The sequence below is a fragment of the Xyrauchen texanus genome, chromosome 35 (genome assembly GCF_025860055.1).
Source record: "Xyrauchen texanus isolate HMW12.3.18 chromosome 35, RBS_HiC_50CHRs, whole genome shotgun sequence".
NCBI lineage: Eukaryota > Metazoa > Chordata > Actinopteri > Cypriniformes > Catostomidae > Xyrauchen > Xyrauchen texanus.
This window is the reverse complement of record NC_068310.1, coordinates 31,936,468-31,960,306: the sequence shown is the minus strand read 5'-3', so window position 1 is coordinate 31,960,306 and position 23,839 is coordinate 31,936,468. Positions and strand designations below refer to the sequence as shown.

General features: G+C 39.0%; 1 protein-coding gene across 3 annotated transcripts in view; it reads right to left on the bottom strand.

The window, feature by feature from the left end:
• Positions 1-23,839, bottom strand: part of LOC127628514 (retinoic acid receptor gamma-A-like) — a 68,405-nt gene that overhangs the window by 4,635 nt on the left and 39,931 nt on the right. For all 3 annotated transcript variants that reach the window (XM_052105308.1, XM_052105306.1, XM_052105307.1), the window contains 5 exons: positions 5,547-5,695; positions 2,935-3,076; positions 1,209-1,375; positions 862-1,038; positions 573-777 (listed from right to left, as the gene is read on the bottom strand). In XM_052105308.1, coding sequence (XP_051961268.1) covers positions 573-777; positions 862-1,038; positions 1,209-1,375; positions 2,935-3,076; positions 5,547-5,695 — 840 coding nt within the window. The remainder of the gene's footprint in view (positions 1-572; positions 778-861; positions 1,039-1,208; positions 1,376-2,934; positions 3,077-5,546; positions 5,696-23,839) is intronic.

Sequence of the window (23,839 nt, the reverse complement as noted above, 5' to 3'; positions counted from 1 at the left end):
CTACCAAGGGACAGCAGCATCATAAGTGTTTTCCACACAAATGACAACAAAGAATATATCACTTTGTGAACTGTTGGGCATGACTTTTATCAAGCTATCACAAAAAGACAACATAAAAGCCTAAAAAATTATTATGTCTTTCAATAATGTTTGCTGTCTATGCAGTTTAATGAAGTTATACTGTGATTTTTCTTTTTCTTCTTTGAATCAAAGGTATCCAAATGCCAATTTCAGGGTGTAGTGGCTAAAGATCTGGGCTTGCAACCAAAGGTTGAAGGTTCGAATCCCACAAGGTTTAATATCATTGTGCTCGTGATAAACACACTAAACCTCAAGTTGTTCCAGGGGGGGATTGTCCCTATGAAAATTGTACTGCTAAATGGCTACTTTACAGTAAGGTTCCAGATAAGAATTCTGAATACTAGTTGAATTTATGTTATAATCATATGCTAGATTCCCTGTTGGCACTTTGTGCTGTACTGTGTATTATAATTTAGAGCACATCCATTGCTGGCTGCTTGCATCAACTAGGTGGCATTTGTGGAAGAGACACAAATTACATGCTGTAGTACCTCCACAAATAAGACAGATGGCGCTGAGGAGGCCAGTCTCCGTGTCATCCATCTCCAGGGGCAGGAGCTGACCAGCAAAAGCAAACACCAAGTCAGTAAGTGGGCCAAAGCCAGCATTGTGCATCTGCGTCCGGTTGAGGGTCAGTCCATCTGAAAAGGTCATTGTGTCCTGCTCAGGTGTGTATCGTGTGCAGATTCGCAGCATCTACAAAAGACACAGTCGTTAATGACGTTATGAGGTCGATGCATGCTCTACATCAGGGTGATTTTCTCAACAGAGTGCACATACTAGAATATCCAAGCAGGCCGACTTAAGGAGGGTGATTTGATCTGCTATGGTGAGGGTGGTGAAGCCCGGCAGACGTTTGGCAAACTCCACAATTTTAATGATGCACTTGGTGGAAAGCTCACTGAACTTGTCCCAGAGGCCAAGGTCCAACTGGACCCGGTGGTCTGAGCTTGAGTTCTGATGAAGAAAAGAGGTAAAAGAGTTTAAATCTGATCTGTTTTAAAACATGCTTATAACAATATGAAATCTGTTTATCACACTATATCTGAAATGGTCGGTTTACACTGCTGTAAATACATTCCGCATTCCACTACTGACAGATTCGCTCATTTTGAGAAAACACTCACTGTGGTATATTTTCCCAGCTGGCAGAGTGAGGGGAAGGTCTCTTGATGTGCTTTGCTCACTTTGTTGACCAGTTCCTCCAGTTCCCCACTTAGCTCATAGCTCTCTGGCGGAACAACCTCATCCTTCACATCTTTGATTTTCTTCTTATTACGATCATTGCGCACAGCTGAGAAGCACAAAGACAGGCTACTTAACACTTTTACGATGAATAAGGTTCACCCCATACTGCCAAACTATGATCTTAGAAGTTGGATATGTAATCTAGAGGAACTCTAAATGGTGATATCCCAGAAAAACAAATCAGCATTTGATTTGAGTTGTAAATGCTTAGAATGTGTCCTAACCAGGTGCAACACAACAGCATCAAGTAGTCTTTATGTCCTTACGGAAAGTGAAATGCAAGTAAAAAAAATCCATTATTTAATTAATAAAAAAATAATAGTACAACAGTATCTTAATGACTGTAATACAGTAAAGAGGATCATCAGGGAAAATAATGGAATAGTAAATGTAAAACGTCCGGACGTGTAACAGTATTGACAATTGGGGGGTAAAACGGACAAGTTGTCCACCCTGAAAATAATGTCACAATCCAAAAAACATCAATGGTGCTATTTATTTATGTAAAATATAATTTAAATGCAGTTCTAAACAAAGGTTAGAGATGAGCTTGTCTAGTTAGTCCTGTTAAACAATGCAATACACACCTCACTCCCGTGACAATTCTTCCAGCATCCCACAACCACCCCAACTTCTCAGTTTTGTCTTATCATTTTTATTCTCAACTTGTTAAATATGACCTGGACATTTTCTTGACAGGTTTCGTGAGAATCTGAGCAACCCTGCGGAACCAAACAACTGAGAAAATGTCTTGAAGCCTGCTGCAGGTTATGACAAAAACTGGGAGCTTAACATTGAAGCAATAGTATTTATTCCTTGTTGCTTTATGAAGTCATGCCTGGTTAGAAAACTGTTACCCACTGCCTAATCCGTAATATTATCAGTAGCATACTAAAACTGACCTCAGATCAGAACCCCCCCCCCCATTATTTCCTTCCTATCAGGATATCCAGTAATAGCAAAAGCACAATGTGATCCCAGTCCCAATACACATCTCTTAAATATAAACACACACATATAAGTCCCAGCGGACACATAGAGGGCAAATGTGCCACTCTCCTTGTGACATCACCACCATGACCCTGGCAAAAGAACAAACACATGCACCAGACTTGTTCTTTCAAACTCAAGCTATTGTCTTTGTTACAACACAAATCTGTTAGTGCAAGGTCATAAAGTGACTAGAGGAAGGGCTACCAAAGAAATCACACCTACTGTTGATCGATTGATGTGGGTGAAACTACAAGCACAAAACCCATTTGAGAAGTGAACGCTCATATTGAGTTCTAACCTCAATGCCAAGCAACTACATTGTTTGTAGAGTCTGAGCTGAGTTATTTGTCCTTTCTGTCTTCACGTGTCTCGAATTTGCAGTTTACAAGCCTCCAGTCAACTTCGTGTTTTGCCAAGAGTGTTTATATTTGTATTTGCGTGTGTCCCTGTGCTCAAGTCTCACGACTCTAAATTTGTCTTTGTATCTCTGGATTGTGTGTCTGTTTCACAGCTCCTAACCTATATCAGTGTGACCCAGTCTATCTCCTCTCCTGTCCAACAGACTCTACTGTATATTTGTGTTTGTTTATGTATGTGTATCTGAACACTCACCTTCCTTGGACATGCCAACCTCAAAGCATTTCTGCAGCCGGCAGTACTGGCAACGGTTGCGTGTGACCTTGTTGATCTGGCAGTTCTTGTCACGGTGGCAGGTGTACACCATGTTCTTCTGAATACTGCGACGGAAGAAACCCTACAACCAACATCCAAGAGAAAGAAAGAGAGTAGGTCAATATAAGAGGCCAACCACCTTCCCCTCCTATCACTTCTTTGAAACAAGTCAGTATATTGTTTAAATCTACTGATCCAGAATTGTGTTTTGGGGCTGATGGAAAAACAATAATAAAATAGATATGTTGGGCTCAAAAATCTGATTGGATAAGCAACATTTAAAGCACTTGTAAAATGATATAAAATTCACATACCTAGAAGTAAAAATTACATAATTATTTTTAATAAGGGTAACTGATTATTAATGATTACTTATAAACCTTTAAAGAGGTTGTTTAGCGATGCTTCTGCTGAAGCCAGCAGTCCATTTCAACTTTCAAAAATATGTTTAATAATGGAATTCTTGGTGAATAACTACACTACCCATGATCCTGAGGGAAACAATCCATCAATCAGAGAATTGTGGCAATCAAACTCCTGGAAAGTGCCAGCAGCGACACCCCACTGCCTTAACACACTGAGAATATTGAGTCTTCTACATTTTCAAACGACTTGTGTAGTTGCAAATATCTGAACATTTTGCTATATACTTTAAATATACAGTGTTCTTATACATGCTTCTAATTAATAAATTTAGGCCTAGTCTACACGCATCTTTTCTCTCCGTTTTGGCCTTCCGTCCACACTGAGATGGCGTTTTTGTCTGCGCAAACTGAGCTTTTTGAAAACACTCTCCAAAGTTGATAAATTTGAAAACGCCGTTTTCACGTTGTAGTGTAAAAACGTTGACTGTGAAAACGGATGCTTTGGAAAACGATGATGCATTTTTAGTCATGTGATCTATCCAACCAAAACAATCAAGATGGCTGCCCGTGTTATAGCGGCGCTATTGTGCCTGATACTCACTTTGATAGTGTTGTTAAAAAATAAATGGCACTTTGTACAACCTTCACCTTGCATTCCTTCAAAGGCGAAGGGAAGTTTACTCGGAATTGGTGTCCAGCGATGGAACATGAGGACAATTGCGTTTTAGACCGTACATGCAGCGGGGATATTAATACAATTTAAGCATTTTCATATGTTTTAGTGTGGACGGAGGGCGCCATTTTCAAATGTATCCGGATTAATGTAGGGACGTAGCCTTAAGTGTCGTTTTCTATTTTTCCATACTTTTTTATTAGATTGTGTCATTCACAATGCTTCATGGGATTGTAATTCATTCACTTATTAAAGACCTTTGTCTTTTTCGCAATGCTTCATGGGATTGTAGTTCATTCACTTGTTCATTCATTTAAAGTTTTCCTGAGAAATAGGTAAATATCTGTAGGTCATGGATTATTTTTCAATAATTATTATTATGTTTAAATTTACAATTGTATTCATGGTCTAATTTATAAGCCTAAAAGTATTTTTTCCACCTGTTGTCATTGAGTGAAGTCACTGCAAAACAGGCCACTGGAAGAAGGTGGAAAATATTTTTGGGAATTGGTAGGCTGATTACGAATGATTTTTTTGACCACTTTGTTATTTTGATTATATTTTCATTTTGTTTCAAGTGTAATTTAAATTTAGAAATATATCTGTTTTAATTTTTTTGTTTCAATAAATACATGTAATATTTAAACGTCTAAATCGACCGGTAGAAGTGAAGTGCATGCCGATACAATCACTGGTAATACTAGCCATGATTTGTGTGTCAGTAGATAAAAATTATTAATAATACTTATATTCTTTGTAATTTAATGGAGTCTACATCCAAATTCTGATTAATAATCACATTTCCTATACATATAAAAGGAGCGTATCACTGTCATAGAAATATGCCCGACAATCATCAAGGATGCAGTTAATTCACAATAGAATGTAATTTCTTCTTCTAGTTCATTGCATATAGCACATTTACACTACCAACTTCTTATGAATGTGCTGTCTTGGTTTATATCACTGGTGCTTGTGGGAGTTAACTATATAATAGGATGCAGATGTTGGAACAATAACCAGAGAAACCTCAGAATTAAATTGCACTTAATCCAGCCCATTTGCGCAACTTCACAAAATCCACTTGCGCCTATTGTATGCTTGCACGAAAACAAATTAACTTCATGGCCATGCCCACTGACTTTGCACTTTATAACATTGCACAGTGCTTAACGCTAGCGCTCTTAAAATAGGGCCCTTTGTCTTATTTTTAAATACTATTTTCATTCAAATCAAAGTTTGTAATTTTGTGATTCACCTCGAAGCAATTTGGTTTGTTTCAAGGCTTAGAATTTTTATTAATATATTTGCTTGTTGCACTTCAAGTTCCTCACAATTTCTTGGGGTTAAGCATTTTTAACCTGAGAAAGCAAAAACATTTTTTACACAGTCAGGTTGTCGCCTCTCCATGTTTTTTCAAATTGCTTGCCAAACATCAAGACAAATTGTATAACAGACTTATGAAAGAACATGAGATTTGTCAGGCCAGAGGCAATAAGAGTTCTGCTGTTTACCTTACAGCCTTCGCAAGAACTGACACCATAGTGGTACCCCGAAGACTTGTCCTGGCAGACGAAACAGGGCTTGTAGACACGAGGCGGTGGTGGTGGAGAGGGGGAGCTGGGCACCATCTCCTCTGAACTGGTGCTCTGGGTCTCCACCGCTGCAGAGAGAAAGACAACGGAGTGAGAAAACATCAGATGTTTCACCGAATCAGATCACTTCACACTATTTACACAGCACAGTAGGATTTAATGAGAGTGAGATATTAAACACCACATGGGGAGAAGAAAAGATTCTCCAGTGAACCTTTAAAATGTTTCTGATTTCAAAGACGCTTGAGTGCTTTGAAAACAATCGTGATTCCTTGCTAAACCATTTTAATCATGCCCTAGAGCAGAAATATGCAAGATGCAAATCTTCTCTTTTTTTAAACCAATTATGATGCATAACATGTCCATATTTTTAGCTTAAATATTTTTGATTAAAATGTATATGAATGCATGAGCGAAAGTGCATATCTTGCCATCATTTCTATTACAGTAATTGTTCATCATTTTCATAAATTTTTGCCTTCCCTAGTTCTTTTTACATGTTCTACAGTGTGAAAAATTTACTTAACAAATATCATTATTATGGGAATCTGGAGTCATGTGGATTACTTTGATGCTGACTAAGTGTGCTTTTGGACTGTCAAAAACTGGTGTCCATTCACTTGCATTGGATGAAGCTAAAAACCTGGGATACTTTCCTAAAAACCTTAAAACATGTTCTGATAAAGAAAGAAGGTCATATACATCTTGGATGGCCTGAGGGTGAGTAAATTATCCACAAATTTTTATTTTTGGGTGAACTATTCCTTTAAAATGTCTTAGAACCAATTTCCCTATAGCTCCACCCCCGCCCACCCTAACATTAGGGGGTCAGGATTCAAGGGGATTAGTCTGAGTTGACTGGCACTGGAAAGAAAAGACAACACAAACAGTTTAACTAACACTAGCACTAGCAGACAGATAAGCGGTGCAGATTAGACAGGTAACTCATCTCTCTGTGTTAGCATCTTGCTTACAGGACAGTCGAGTGACATGGTACGTTCTCCTCTCTCAGACAAGGTCGTGTTAAATCTCACACAAATTACATCAGGCCTTAGCAAAAGTCATGACTTTGAGAGACTCGTTTATTTAATATATATAAAAAGATGCCAAAAAAATCCATGTAGTATGTAATGCACACAATCGCATACAGGCTCTTCAAAAGCAAACAGTAACCTTTAAAAAAAATGTAAAGGTTACTTTTCTTGGTCAACCTCCATATTCAAGTCCCCAGTCTCACCCTTGCCATCTTTTGACACACAAACCCTATTTTTCTCTTGTTTCCTGGCCCTAAATTCCTCAGTGCAGTCCTGCTAGGTTTTAATAGAAGCCCCTTCTCGTAAGCCAGGCCTATAAAGGTGGTCTCATGGCTGGACTGTAGGCCCCAGCCAGGATGGTGGGGTCTTTATTAAGACTCCGACACCTCGGGCAGCCATTCACACCACCAGCTGTAGCCCTGGCTTGTTAAAAAAAAAAAGGCCCAATCATAAAAATAAAAAAACAGAGGCTCTAAAATTCTAACTTTTATTGCTCCACCTTCTTCAACCACCTTCAATGGGAAGCCTAAACTTAACCTACAACCCCTCCTTCTCTCTCCCAAAACAGGGTTCAGCAAAAACCACCAGCTTGGCCTTTTACGAGAGTTTGGAGACTTCAAAAGAAGAAAAGAGGGCATAAAAAAGGAATTTGATAGAAAACAGAAAAGGGGACAAGGATGGAGTGGGTGAACAAGTAGAGGCAAACACTCCTCTTCAGGGTTGAGCTCACATACAGTAGAGCCCTGTGTTCATGACCATGGTTACAAAGAAATCACTTATTCTTCAAGTGAGAGTGAGAAATGCACAAGCATTTGCAGTCTATGATTTTGTAAAATCTGAAAGCAACAGGAAATGCTAAATTGAAGTTACAGTGAGACATTTACAATGGAAATTAATTGGGAAACTTTTTGGCTCACATGAATTACTCTATTAATACTTGTGTATTATTTAAGCTGTAAAGTAGTTTTAGGGTTTTGGGGTTTACAGTGTCATGGCAATGAAGTTGTAAAATTGGATATAACTGCACAGAAATGTTTAGTAAGCATTTTTATCATACTTAAATCGTATTAACACGCATATTGTTTACGTCTTGTGGCTATACCTTTTAAATATTGAGTATTTTAACATTTATGGATTGGCCCCATTCACATCCACTGCAAGTGCCTCACTGTAACCCAGATTTTGCTTTTTATAAAGAAAAGCAAAGACGAGTCGAAATACATTTTTGTGGCAATCAACATTCTGCCACAAATGCTGTCGAATTTGTATTAAACATGGAATATTCCTTTAAGAACTAATATCTGAAACTATCAAAACATCACCACACTGCAAAAAACAACATTACAAACAAGTAATATTACAAACTATAATTGTATAAACCCCAAACATGCATGCCAGCACAACACACAGGTGTTTTGAATACTTCACAAAGAACTAAATGTTGCAATGCAGGATCAATGATTTCCCTGAAGATTGCATGAACTCATTTGTTTATGTATTACTGACAATATGCTGGTAATAATAACAAGTGTTTTAAAAGCCCCAGAACTGCATGCGGCATGAAAAAAATGATTCACGGCTACTGATTGACACCGTCTAAGTGGCAGAGAGATGGGTAAGTTAAAGAACGGGAGGACAAGAGGGACAAAACTCCATCAGGATCTCTCAACAACCCGCGATGGTTTCTGCCATAAAAAGCCTGGTTGCTTTCCCTCCCTCTAACACCTCTTTCCAAATATCAGTCAACACTTCTCCCAGGGTGCACAATGGGACGGGTTCTAATGTCAACCCAGAGGCCCTCTCAGCATCCCCTCAACTGAGCTATCTTCTGTTTGGGAAACAAAGCGCTGAGAAACGAGAGGCCTCCTTATCAGCTCTCCAGCCAGTGACTCGATTTGCATGGCAATGTGAAGACAGAGGATGGATGGCTGGTAATGGAGGGGCAGGTAGAGACTGACTGCAGATATTAGTTGACACTGTTCATTTCCTGCCTGGTATTGTGTTTTCTCCCAGACTCCGCTCTTTGTATCCTCTGTACACAAGTATTCCAGGTGGACCGTCCTATGTTAATCCCACAGTCAACCTGGACAAAAAGCCCCTGCACTATAGGAAATGTCCATATGCACACAATACACTCCACACAAGGGAAAAGTAAACACAAATGCACCAAAAAGATTAATAAACATACATACTGCAAAAAATATTTTTTACATTCTTATTCAGCATCCATTACAGTATACTTTGGAAAATGGTGACATTATATAAACATGCATACATAGTATGAACATTTCCTTATTGGCCAAAAAAAAAAAGCAGTAATATATTTCACAAAGATTTGGTTGGTATCAAAATAAACATCAGGCCACATGAATAACAGGAAGTGAGCTGTGACCCAGAGTTTCTTTATTTTGGTTCAAAATGAAAGTATCCATGTTTTAAAGTATCAGAGCACAAAGAACAAGTGTCAGTGTTTATGTGTTTTAAGTGTTGCAACACTACGCAACACTACGTTTACCTGAGCAGCATATGACGCATTGCTTCGGAACAACAATTCTTTCACAATACAAGAGCAGATTTTGTGTATGTAACTGTGGGTGTGATTGAATCTTCAGTGGAACTGTGTTCCCAAATCTAGTCTTGGCATGTCTGTGTGTGTGTGTGTGTGTGTGTGTGTGTGTGTTTGTAACTTAACTTTTTAAGTTACAAACTGGTAATTACAAGGGTATTATCATATAAATGTGGTTTATGAGGACATTTCTAGTGTCCCCATAATTAAAATTGCTTAAAAAAATAAATAAAAAATACTAAACTAAGTTTTTTGAAAATGCTGAATTTTTTTTGTGAGGGTTAGGTTTAGGGGATAATATCTATAGTTCATACAGTATAAAAATCATTATGTCTATGGAGAGTCCTCATATGGATAGCCGCACTAACGTGTGTGTGTGTGTGTGTGTGTGTGAGAGAGTGTGTGTTGAGTTCTGCATGGGCGCTCATCCAGCGAGTGTCTCTAAAGACTCCCATTTGATTTGCAAATATAGTTCTCTGCGCCTCAATTCCTCTTAAGTATTTCAGCGTGTTGGGCGTGTATTTGCATGTTGCTCACTTTGCATTTCTCCGGGCATAATCCTGCTTCCCTGCACTGAAAGCTCCCATATTTTGTTTGTCTCGTATTAAAGGGATAGTTCACCCAAAAAAATAATATTCTGTGATTATTTACTGAATCTCATGTTGTTCCAAACTCCTACAACTTACTTTTTTTCTTTGGATAACAGGAGATTTTGGGCAGCATGTTAGTCTCAGTTGCTGTTCACTTTCATTCAGTTTTGTAGTAGCGTCTGAAGAGGTGGGCATACTATGAATAGCTGTGAACTCCCCAGATTTGACAGGAAAGATCCTGTGAACCCTAACTCAAACCCTAACCCAAACCCTAGCTGCCATCACAGGGCTGTTTACTTGTAGGTAAATGTAATATTTAAACCATCTCAGCTGCAACTTTAAAGTTAATCCATAACTGAGATTTAAATCAGAGTTTAAAGTAATGGAGCAACAGGATTAAAGTCAATTCAGATTTACTGTGAAATTTAAATCAGGATCATAACAATTATATAAATATAACCCTGGTTATTTTAAAGTAGGTTTTTAAATAAATTATAGATTTTTTTTTTTGCATAAATGGAAATTCATGTGACCTCATGATTTGGAGGCACAGATTTTTTTTTATTTTTTATCCTATACAGTTCTGGAGTTAATTCTGCTCCTAATTCGGTTTTGAGCACAGTTGCACATTTAGGATTTTCTTATGCTATAGCAACCCTAGCATAAAAAATAAACAAAACTCGGCATGTTACCATTCTCTTGTATGTGTACAAAGTTTTAAGTTTGAAAATTGCACTCACAAGATACAGGTTAATTAGTCATCATAGGCCATGCCCCAAAACATATTTACTTATACCTTTGGAACGATATGACATATCAAAATCATTTTGATTAATTTTTGTCAAGAGTGTCTGTAAATGATGTATACCAAGTTTCGTGAGAATCGGGCAAATGGCCTAGGACGAGTTTGACGCAGAAATGAAAATTCAAGTGACCGTATGATTTGGGGGCACTGGTGGATTCAGAGAAGCTGAATGTTTAGTGTAGCCTATTATTCCAGAGATATTACCAAAAACAAAAATTAGATAATTATAGCCCCGCCGTGTGGCCAATTGTCACAAAATGTGATATGCAGATTCGTGTAGATATCCTGCTTGTATATAGCAACATAACCCATGGTTATTCCCAATACGAGTTATAAGGTGCTGAAATTTGATTGGCCATTGGTAGCCATATTTGTTAATTTGTCGAATCGATTTTTTAGAATATGTTAGCATCTGAAACAAAGAAGATGCATATTTAATTTGAACTGTCACTTAAACTGCTACTAAATTATCAAATTATTTAGTTGTAGTGCCCCCTATGGGTAGAATAGCACAAATCTATGCTGACATCTTCTAAACACCTGGTTGACTATGTGTACCGAGTTTGATTACATTTGGAGTTTGCATTGAGTAGAGATTGATCGATTACTCACATGCGTTAAACCAAAGGAACTGTATAGTTAATATCTTTGGAATGATTTGACTTATCAAAATATTTTATATTTCAGGGGGATCTGTAGATTATTACCTAATTTAATGATCTAATTTAACTAATTTAAAATGGCGGAAATTAAATCGTAGATATACACTTTGTAGGGCTTGACTCAAGGAATCAGAAAAAAATAATATTTTGCCCTTAAGGTTGCAGAGATATGAGTCAAAATGAAAAAGTGTTTATTACAGTGCCACCTATGGTCAGATGGGTGTGCGTTTGTGCACCTGAGTAGTGGAGGGAATTTGGGACCATCCTGCCAAGTTTGGTGTCTTCACAACTTACGGTCTCTGATGCCCAGACACTTTTAGGGCAGAAAAAAAATGGAGAAGAAAAAGAAGAAAATCAGTACAATTACAATAGCGTTCCAGCAGCTTCGCTGCTTGGCCCCCTAATAATAATAATTCCCTCAACAGTGCTGCGGCATCCCATTAGTGGAATGAAAAATTTCCGGGTCAAAAGCCTACTCGTTGTTCTACCAGTCATATGTATCATCGCTTATTTTAAGTGGGCATACGCAAAATCCTAAGAGAGATAGGTGGGGAATATGGCATATGCCAGTGTATACCCTATACTACACTACTGCTTTCAAACAACATAAGGGTTGAGTAAATGATAATAGAACTTTCATTTTTGGGGTGAACTATTCCTTTAAGGCAGTATATCGCCATGTTGGGTGGACAGACTGCTTTGTTGTGCATGCAGCTAGTGTGGCAGACGGGCCGCAGATCGGCCAGGTTTTTTGGAACGGTGTGATTGATAGACTGACTGGCAGCCCCCCCACCCACCTCAGAGCAGTGCCTGATGGGCAAGGACACACATCCCTATTGCCTGCCAGCTTCCTAATGAGGGGAACCAGCCGTCGTTCACTCTCTCTCTCTCACACTCTTTCTCTCAGTTTCTCATTGCCCACAGCTTCCTGCCATCACCCAGAACCTCTGTATATCCTGTTGTCATCGTACCACCTCATACAACACAACCACATTTCCTTCCTCTCCACTGCATCACAGTCTCTTTCCACTGGATGTACTCTTTCTGATTGCAGACATTATCTTCAAGTTGTTTTTGACATTTGTAAATTCAGATGTTGCAGAAACTGTAAAACTTTATTTGATAGAAACAATGCTTAGCCTACAGTCCTGGTCAAATGTTTAGACACACTTTACTCAATGTATGTTTCTATTGATTGTTTGATTTAAAGGCTTAAGCTTACATGCTTGAAATTATTATTTTTGTACAAACATAAAACCATGCTTGTGTATGAATTTCATGACATATGATTTAACTTTTTTTTTTTTTTCAAATGGATGAGTTGGAAATGATGGTGAAGTGCCAGACTGATTTGACTATAATTTCGGCATTAGTAGGTCGAATGTTTTTCAGCTGAAATCAGTCTACGCTTAATTCAAACCACTGCCCCCAGTGACCAAAGCAGAAAGAGTTGTTGAATGTATGGGCACGTGTGAGCTTCAGTTTTGGGAGGAAATATCCACAGAGTGGGGCCAAAAACCAAGTTGTACAGCAAGTTGTTTTTAGTTGTACATATATAATACAGTCAACAGGAATGCATATATTATAAAACAATTTGTCCTAACTCAAACCCCAACCCAAAACCTAACCCTCAAACCCCAACACAAATCCTAACCATCAATGGAGTAAAAATGCAATTTTAGAGTGAAAATGCAGCCTACTAATCATACTCATAATTGATTATGTGAACGAGATTATTTTCTGGTTTCCATGGGCCCAGAACCCACAACATGCTCTCAATAGCACCACAGAAAAAGGAAAAAACATTTAAATTGAAGCAAACATGTCTGATGGGAGATCATGCTTGTAAGTAACTTGGAAGAATGGGTTTGATGTCAGAGGTACCAGAACATTCAGTAGCAACACGTCAAGGTCCTGTGTACTCATAAACAATGAATAGATGTCTCCAAACTTTGACTGGTAGTGTAGTTGGCAATTTATTTTGAACAATTTTCAGTTCCTTTTTTTTTTTTTTTTTTGTTATAATTAAGTGTCAGTTTACCTACTTCCTGCGTTTTTGAGCCACTTTTAAACACTCTGCACCACAATAAAGTACAAAAAGACATGGGAAGTAATGGAGTTGGGAGGTGTGTGTGCATTCATTAAAGGTACTGAGCAGTAGCAGTTGCTGTCTGGAGCTCATTACCTGAGCTCCCCCTCTAAACTCCTCCCCTTTTTCTACTTGTTTCTATGGCCCTCCCGCTCATGTGCTCCATCTCATGCCAGTGAAAAAGGAGGAGTTCTTCCTGCTGCAGTAAGGCTCTTTCTGAAAGGAAGCCCTGTGATAAAACTGGGCTGCCATCCAAGAGATGGCTCAGAGGGAAAGAGGGAAAGATGGAGCAGAAATACCTCCATATACTCCAGACTGGACAAGACTACGAGCAAATCCACAAGGAATTTACACCCTCATGTCATAACCAGCACACAGACTTGAATACACATACAAACACAAATGCACGCACATGAGCCAAGAGTAGTTGGCAGACTAAATGCAGATAGTTATTGTTATCGTCATGGATTTGGTCAGAAATAGGTCTTCTGCAGGTCAGCACTTTCACATAAGTTGAGCAGAAGGGCAGCAGGTGGGAGCAGATTCTTCTCCAAGTTCTAAACGTATAGTACTCTCAGAAACAGCACTGTGCAGTCAACCATGACTTTCTTCATTGAAACATCTTACAGTATATACCCCCTTTTAATTAATGTTCTTTTTTAAAGATGAGCCAACATTTGGCTGTGAATGGCCCCCTTTCAGTGCAAAACAAGCCCATCAATAGACACAAGGAATCAATCATCCATACATCAGTCCTCCTTCCTGGATTTCAGGCAAAAAAATATACAACTACAGGCAATCAGCCACCCTTCCAACCATGACCTACATGGATACTGGCCTTACCACCTGAGATGCATGACCTGCCATTGTGAAATTCTACTAAAGTATCCAGGACCAGTCCATTGTGCCCCTGAGCAAGTTATTTAACCTTGGCATGTTTCAGGGGGGTTGTCATTATAATAAATGTAATATAAGATGCTTTGGCAAAAGCATTTACTTTATTTCAATTAAAGGTGTCAATTAGAATTAAAAAGTGTTTTATTGCATATGGCCCATGGGGACCTTTAAAAGTTCCACAAATACATTTTTATTCACTAGATCTTAAAAAAAATCACTTTTTCACCATCAGCTATGAGAACAGTCATTCCAGTACAATAACAAACTATTCCCGAGCCAGATTACGCTTATCTATCTGCATTGTCTGTGCAGGTGGAACGCCTTTAGTATATGGTAACTCAAAATTGGACACTTGCTCAGTCAGTCCATTCAAATTCTGATTTTGCAGCACTACAGTGGAAAAAGAAACTGTAGCCATGCAAACGAGCCAGGATTGATACGGAATGGCACTATTCCGCAAAACAACAACTGTTCAGCCCGATGGTGGAAAAGTGGCTTATGTAACCTAGAACCTACAGTGTAACACAAAAAAACTTTCTAATTTCCAAAGAACCAAACAGCCAACTCAAGAAACCTTTACAGTGGAATAAAGAGCTTGAATTTATTTATTTTTTTTTTACTGAAGGTGCAGGAAATGAACAACTGAAGAACATCTACGTATTTTTTTGTATCGACCCAAAGGTTTATTTTAGCCCCAAAACCAGCTAATTTGGCTAAATGTTTTTTACTAAATGGGCTTTTTGTTTGGTATCATTTAACTGGTAGGACTCTATCCAAACTAGGCAGTGAGGGGTAATTAGCACACAAAGACAGACAATCAAGGCCTGATTTAGAGGAGACAGATTTCTGGTGCAGACATCCAAATTTGCAACTCCACTGCATCTCCAGCACCCCTACCAGGCTTCATCTGTGCTGTCAGCCCCTGAGTGAGAGTGTCTCCTCTAATTCATCTCCAGTCCAATGGCTGGATGCCTCCTCCATGGACACAGCCATTGATCAACGGAGAAGCCAACAGGCAGTGAGACAGCCTAGTCTAACAATTATCTTTGATCTTCTGCTCCTCACAGACTTCCTCACCATCTGTCTAGCTGTCTGTGCTCACCTGCTTCAAGACGGGGAACTTGTCTGAAGTGTCTCTCTGCTCGGGACTTGGGTGGAGGAACTCCTTGTTTGGCCCTTATTGCTTCCTTCCCCAAACAATAGAAACCACAAAAGAAGAAGCAGTTGAACAAGGAAGGTTCACACCTTAATCCTGCATAAAATGTGTTGAAGTAAACAGCAGGTCTGTTGGACATGCTCTAGTCTCATTCTGTTGTCCTGATCACCAGTGTACGGAATTGTTGTGAATTAGCTGATTGGATTTAGATTTGACTAAGCCTTTGTCTAGCTTTGGTTGGCTATAGTAACTGCATGAGCCCTAAACTTTGCTTTGCATGGCAAGAGGAGCCAAAAGTGCTGTGGCTTCCTGCTGTTTTCATGATTTGTGGTTAAGGCAAGTAGTAGCTGTTGGTTTCAGGTGTATCTATACAGAGCCTTTCACTATCAGTCCAACAGCCTGGCATAGTTCTGTTCTTTCTAATGGCACATGGGTGAGTCTGTGAGAAACTTCTGCTTTGACTATAGAGAAAATTACAATATGATGTGTGCTTACATGAGTGGAATGTTTCACTTCAGCATGGCAGTACACTTTCAGAGACTGTCCAAGATGTTAGGGTGTGGACTGGCACACTTCCTAGAAGCTAGCAATTGTGAAGTTGCAGAGCAATACCACATGCAATCGGATGTCTTCTAATAACTCAAGAGGGCAACAAACAGATCCCAACCGTAGTCACCTTGAAAGGCAAATCCGACTTTGAGTTACCCACAATACGTTTATTATTTTGAGACAACACAGCTTTTCTAAATGGAGCGTAGACCATCCAAGACGCAGACCCGTCTTGTCCCTGATCATATTAAAGGCTGTGCTGAGTCCTCAGACAGCAGATGATCATTTAAAAAGATGGATATGTGTGGTGGTAAAGTACAGATGGTCGGCCCTAACAAGCATTCTCGTGTTCTTTCATGGTTGATTTAGGATTACATTTTCTCACCTCCATCTGTACGCACACATCAAAAAAACCTTGAAAACCCATCGTACAGCGGGATGTTTTTCACTTACCAGAGCTACAACAACATTTGTGACATGAAATCATTGATATAAACAGCCTGAAAGCATTTTCAGTACCTTGTAGGTGCTACAGCAATAATGTCCATATCATCTCATTATCATTTTCAGCTTAAGCTAAGCATTGAGATAATGTTCAATATTAAAACTTGCATAGGAGGCAATCTCAATGTTTGCAAACGAACATACTACCTGAACCAATGTCTTCCAATCTGATCTCATGACAAGTTGTAATAATTAGTGCGAGATGGCGAAATTGTAATAAATTGTGCAGTTAGTTTATTTATTTCTCCACCTTTCTCCCCAATTTGGAATGCCCAATTCCCAATGCGCTCTAGGTCCTCGTGGTGACATAGTGACTCAATACCGGAGGGCAAATCTCAGTAAATCCGCACATCTTATCACGTGGCTTGTTGAGCGTGTTACCGCGGAGACAGCGCGTGTGGAGGCTTCACGCTATTCCCTGTGGCATACACGCACAACTCACCACGTGTCCCACTGAGAGCAAGAACCACATTATAGCTCCACCAGGAGGTTACCAATGTGACTCTACCCTCCCTAGCAACCGGGTCAATTTGGTGGCTTAGGAGACCTGGCTGGAGTCACACAGCATGCACTGGATTCAAACTCGCAACTCCAGGGGTGGTAGTCAGCATCTTTACTCTCTGAGCTACCCAGGCCCCCACTGAAGTTTCGTTCTTAAAACTAAGTGTTGGATAGGAGACTAGCTAAAATTTGTTGCCTGTATTGTATCGAATTGAAATTGTTTTTGTTGATTGATTGATCTCTATAGGAAGGAAAGTCACAAATTTTCATAAGAACCAAGTCACACGATATCTTACAATTTCACCATCTCATGAAAATTATTACATGTTGCCGTAAGACTATGTTGTTTCTTCTAAGAAGCATATCTTCATCAACAGTGCTAGTAGCCCAATCTGATTCTCATTTTAGATAAAATGAATGATTGACTGACTGCTGGTTTCCACTGCAGAGTAGAGCAGGGCGGCTTGTGCTATATTTCGGTTCACCTCTCCACAAAACAGTGAGCGCTAGCAACAATGGAGCCAAGCTGTCAGTCAATAACACACTGGTAGCAGAACTTCTCCCTCACACTGAGCTCACACATGGTTTCAGACTTACACAGATCCTGCCAACGCCTCGCCCCCAGTGAGAAACTGCCAACCAGGCACTGGAGCTCTCAGTAAACAACCACTAAATCACTGGACAAAAGGGAGGTGATGGCCAAACTATGACAGCCATTGAGTCTTACCCAGAGTTTCAAACCCCTGATGCTTGGCCTCGTTTGTCTCTCAGAGACCCATGAAAGTGAGCTGGAAAAACAGCTAATTAGCAACACTTCCTGAATTGAACTTGGGTACATTTGGAAGGGCCAATGAGTTTGTCCTGCAAGCGCAAAACAGTCATCGTTGCTGTTCTATGAAAGGCGTATCTGTCTTATTTACGGTTCTTTGACCCTGCTAAGATATTATAAACTGCTCTTACAGCAGCAAATGGATTCAAGCGGCACACAGTGGAAAATGAGTGGCCTTGTCAGGGCTTAAACAGGGTTCAACAGCCATCTTCACAACAGCTACTGCTCTACCTTTAAATCATAGTAACACTCTATTAGTGATGGGCATTCCGGCTCATTTCAGTGAGGCTTAAAAAAAAAAAGGTTTGTATTTTTTATAGTCAAACAGTTTGCGATAGTTTGACTATAATTGGTGTTCAATTTTTTTATTATTAAATCATACTTAAAGACATACTTGTCCTTAACCACAATGTATTTAAAAATGCATTGGTTTGTTATGAAAAAGAATGCTATTAAACATTTGCATTTAAAGTATAACTTTTTTAATGTATATAAAAAAGTGCATATAAATCTAACCATTCAAAACGAATACAATCTGAACAAGATATAATAAGTTGGCTCTGCCCTCCCCATGCATCTTTGGTTCATTGATTGACACTGCGTGTCTGATTGACAGGAACAACAGGTGAGGCTGTTAGTCTGAGCAGACAGTCAGAACGAATGTGTGTGCACATTTCATTTAATTTCTTTTTCATTCTTTGAATTAGCTCATTCTATTAATTTAAATCTTTTGATTATTCATATCTTAATTTTGTTTATATTTTTATAAATATATTCAGTGCGAGCCGGCTCCCAACGTTCACCTACAAGAGCCGACTCGTTCACGAACGACCCATCACTACACACATAATTCACAGATGCAGATGAAAGTGGGTGTTGCTGTGAAGTTGCAATAGACTCAAAAGCTGCTACTATAGATGGGTTTTTCTCACGAAACCTGTCAAGAAAATGAATGAAGACCATTAAGATTTTTTGCATTCTGGCATTATTTTCAGGGCACATAAGCATATTTTACACCCCAATTCTCATTACCATATACATCTGGACATTGTTTTAAATGATGATTCTCATTACCATAACAGAATTATTTTTCTAATTAGTAAAATCAATAAAAATGAAAGGCAGTACCAAGGGAGTACTACTGCATGATAAATGATATATAATTTAAACAATATATAATTTAGTTTTTATATTGCGAAGGAAAATATCATAATGTGTATCTTTTTCCACATTGCGTTATTAAGAATTGAGGGTTAAAATATGCGTAACAGTCATGAAAATAAACTCACAATATAAAACATCTTAATGGCCCTAAAAACAGCCTTCTTTTTCTTTATTTAAAATATAAATTCATATTTGTTTCTTTTGATTTTAGAATAAAAAATCTCATTGTCTTGACAGATTTAGTGAGAATCACCCAGCTATTGGAATGACTGCACAGAAAAACACTTTATATCTGAAAGATCATGGTTTATAAAACACAATTATATTTGTACATGACAAATAACAGTTCATACAGGACAATGTATATCTCACACCAAATATCTATCTACAGTATATAAAGTCACATAAATAAACAACACCACATGCACTTGCAATCCAGAATATTTAGAGTTTTTATATAAGGACCTCACAACACCACTGATGGCAAAAACACATCAGAAGTGATATTTCTTTATAGTGCAAAACAGAGAATGGTTCATATTAATGCTTGTGCATGGTCTAAAATGCTTCTGAAACAAGTGCAGGATTGAATAAAGCAAGCCAAGTAAATAACGGCACTTATCACATGCTATGTAGAAACACTATTTATAGCTGTTTTTATACCAACAACAGAAAATCTCTACAGTTGGAAATAAATATGAATACCATTTCCTCCAGCACACACACACACACACACACACACACACACACACACACACACACACACACACACACACACACACCCAACCATCAAATCGACCAAGTATCGTTTTTTATTCTCCTGCCTCCTCGGGCACTCTAATCTTTTAATTGAATCTTTTGTAATTATAATGAAATAATTAAAAGACTTCCATTAAAACAAAAAATGAGAGGCTGCGTGTGACAACGGACACAGGAAGCCCTCATTTCCCTGTCTTTCATGCACAGCTCTGTTTCAGAGACCTTATCAGTCTCTGATGTGGACAGCATAGTTTGCAGAAAAAAAACAATGGAGTGTGTGTATGAGCTTGGGAGATCAGGACAGGAAGACGATCCGAGATTCTACACATGAACCTTAAAAACAGTCCACTTTTAAGAGAGCTAGAACGAAAGCCCATCATCCGATACTAAATAAAAGCCCCAAAATGTTGTACACCTCTCAAGAAAACATATTGTATTGTGGTTGATGACTATACCTCCTAGAAGAACAGTGTGAGAAATTTGAAGGGATAGTTTGCCCAAAAATGAAAATTAGGTCATCATGTTTTTCCAAACCTGTATGACTTTTTTATAAAGTGGAACACAAAAGGGTTTGGCAGAATGTTAGCCCCGGTCACCATAGATCAAATAATAAAAGGCATACAGTTTTTGAACGACAGGAGGGTGAGTAAATGACAGAAAATCCTTTTAAGAGATAAACTAGCACATAAAAAGAGAAACTCTGAACAGAAATGTGATGCTATCTTTCTAGCTTATAGATTACTAAATCACCAGCCCACTTCCTTTTATTGTATGGCTCAATACAGTCTCTCTTCAAAGTATGACACAATAAAAAAAGCTTTTTCACTGCTCTTTTCTTTCAGAGATGGAACAGAGCAGCACATATTGGCATGAGAGCCGACATTAGTCCATGCATAGCCTCTCCTTAACCACTGACATTGAATTAAAAAACCTGCAAAGGTCTTGAACTAAAGAACATAAAAAAAGGAAAGGCTGGCCACACTGACAGTGAACTGAGATTCTCTTGCTCTTCACCTCTAACAGGCAGCAGGGGGTAGAGAATGGTGCAGTAGCAATGCAAGCAATGACCCTTCATTGTCAGCTTGGTTTACTGTGTGGTTCAAGTTTCCACAGATGCCATTCCAAAACAACAGAGTGGCACATTTCTGTGTTAAAAACAAATACGAAGCACAAGCACTCTGTAGTGAAAACAAACACAAAGCGAAATAAATCGAAATGCTATCCACCACATAAAACCCACTTACAGAAGTCTTTAAGAGAACAAAACATCCATACTATAGATTGCAAAGGTTTAAAAGGGCTGAAATGGTGTAATCATGGCACATTAAAATCATGTAAACACACCTAGTGTTTTGTGGCTATACTTTTGACAGTGTTTATTTGAATGTTTATGGCCTGGAAACCATTTACTTCCATTCTAAGTGCCTTAAGGCCCCTGCACACTCCCTTTGAAATTGAAGAACAAATGGGTGTGACTGTGAAATCATTTAGAACAAAATCTGGCCAAAAAGGGCTTTTGGGGTTGTTTCGGTTGTTCGTAACAGCGCACCAGGTTGAAACTTTGGGAAAATTTCGTACCGACTGCTTAACACATACTTACTGCCAATGGTCCACATCATCGGTAGATGTGGCCTGGAGCTCAATCTACTTTGAGGCCGACAGTTAATTCCTGTTCCATCAGTTAAGATCAGTCAACATGAATTATTAGCGAGCTGGTGCAAACTCAGTGTCATTATTGTGTTTAAAAGGAATATACATGCTACAAATACTTTTAAGTGCACATTCACTCTTTTGTTTTATATGTTGCTTAACTCATGTGCCTTCTGCAACATAAGATATCTGCACAAAGTAAGATATGTAGTATCAGTGTGTAATCGGGGCATATGTCTGCGTATAAGCGCATTAAATCCATGAATTCAGAAAGTAACCAGCACATATCAAAGTACATATCTAATGCATATAATACTTTAAATCATGTTGAGTAGCTAAAACAGCTTCTTTTACTGATCTTGTGGGAATTCTACTCATAGAATGAGGCATGAAGTCATTGATCACACATTTTAATTTCGTATTAGTGTCATATGTTTTACATGTATTCTTGAGTGTCCTTATATGTAAATGTTCCTCTAAACACCTCCCCCAGCAGCATGGCCAGTCTCTGAATGTTCGCAAACAGTATGTTGCTGCTCAGCTGTTTAAAACTTCTTTTTACCTCTGAACGAAGAACAAAGAACTTCTCGGTAAGTGTGCTGGGACCTTTACTGTTACTGCAATTTTTACTCTTTTTTTTCTAAAAATGAAATTACTTTTTGTGGTAATCAACATTATGCTGTAAACACTGTGGATTGAGCTTAATTTATATTGAACCTAGAACGTTTCTTTAAGCCATGGTGCTCACATGGGCACTGCATGTCTCCCAATAACTACAATTTGGAGACAACACAATTCAGGGCTGTAGTAAATGAATGAATATGCATCCAATGAATGGCCAATGAAGTTTACCCACCTGTCTCTAATGTGATATTGGGCTAAAACATTGATTCATTTGTTTGAAGAGGACAATGAGGAGCAACTGCTCTGAGTGTATGGAATCCCGGCGATCCTGCAGTTGGATAGGCCAGCCATGTTTACAGAGGTTACTGGGCACAGAGGGCTGTAACCATACACCGCTCCAGCTCTTCCCTGAGGGCAGCGGGATCTGTGCGATTGCCACTCAATCTCGCCCATTTCCTGGATCCAGGAAGGAACGGAACTTGAGAAGCCGCGGCGCATCGGAGGACTCGATTTCCAATGTGGTTCCTGAGTGTGTGCTTGTGTGGCGTTGGTGAGACATGACTGATTAAATAAACAGATTTCATCTTGTTATCGTCAGGGCCCTAGCTGAGGAGAAGAGGCATTATGGCCCTGGCCCCCCTACCCTCCCCTCCCCTCTGGGTCGAGCTCAGACAGGGCATCTGTCTTCATTAAAGAGAACCCAGTGTGGCTGACAGCCACTGAAACGTTGGTGTCTTCACGATTAATGAAGACGGATGACTCGCCCTCAGAGGCAGAGAAGAGGGAACAAAAAGCAGAAGTTTCGACAAATACAAATGGAAAACAGTGGTGTGCATTTTAGAAAAAGCTTGAGGCTCAGAAAGGCTAACATCAATGTTTATGAACTGGATACTTTTCTCAGGCCACATCCACACTAATTTGTTTTCGTTTGAAAACTCTGTTTCCTAACGTCACCGTTTTCCAAAGTATGTGGTATTGGAGAGCATTTTTGAAAGTTCAAAAGACTTCAGTGGCTTCTGGATGAGAGGTGTAAATCTATCGAAATCAATGCGTTTTCAAATTATTTCAAATTTAGTGTGGACATGGCCTAAAATACACCACATGTACTCTCTCACACACAGTCCAGTTACCCCTGTCGCCTATGAAAATGGACCCCAGTTTTATATGTGTCAAAGCTGGGTTGTTTTTAGAGCCAAAGGCTGTCTACAGTCTGGAACAGAGGAAGGAAAAATAAAATGATTGCAATGTTGAGATGAAATGGAGCTCTCCAACTTTCAAGCTTACTTCACAGATTTGACTTAATCCTGAACGTTCCACTCAATATACTGGTGTCATTTCTTGACAATTTATGTCACTCTTTATGTCTATCTCATTGAGTTTCCTATGTTTCCAAATTTGAGTGTTCTATCTGTGACACATACTTAAAAAATGTCCTTCCCTTTTTATCCTACACACATTTACGCTTGTTTGATGCTGTTGTGTGGGCTGAGCCTTGGTCAGGCATGCCGGGATACCAGAGCTGTCAGGCACAATTGTGAAGTGACGAAGACAAATGCAATCTGCATGATTGAAATTATAGCACAGTGTCAGGTTCCCCCCCCACCCACCTCTCTCTCTCTCTCTCTCTCTCTCTCTCTCAGTGTTTCTCAAACACACTCTCTCTTTCATCTCTCCCTCTCGCATTACTTCCTTTCTGTTTAACTTTTCATCAACTGACAAGGTCAAAAATCAGGTTACCCACACTGTTGGTGAAACCAGACTCTTTTGCGACAATTGTGGAAAACAATCAAATCAAACAGCACTATCTCTCTCTCACACAGTCTATCTCTCCAT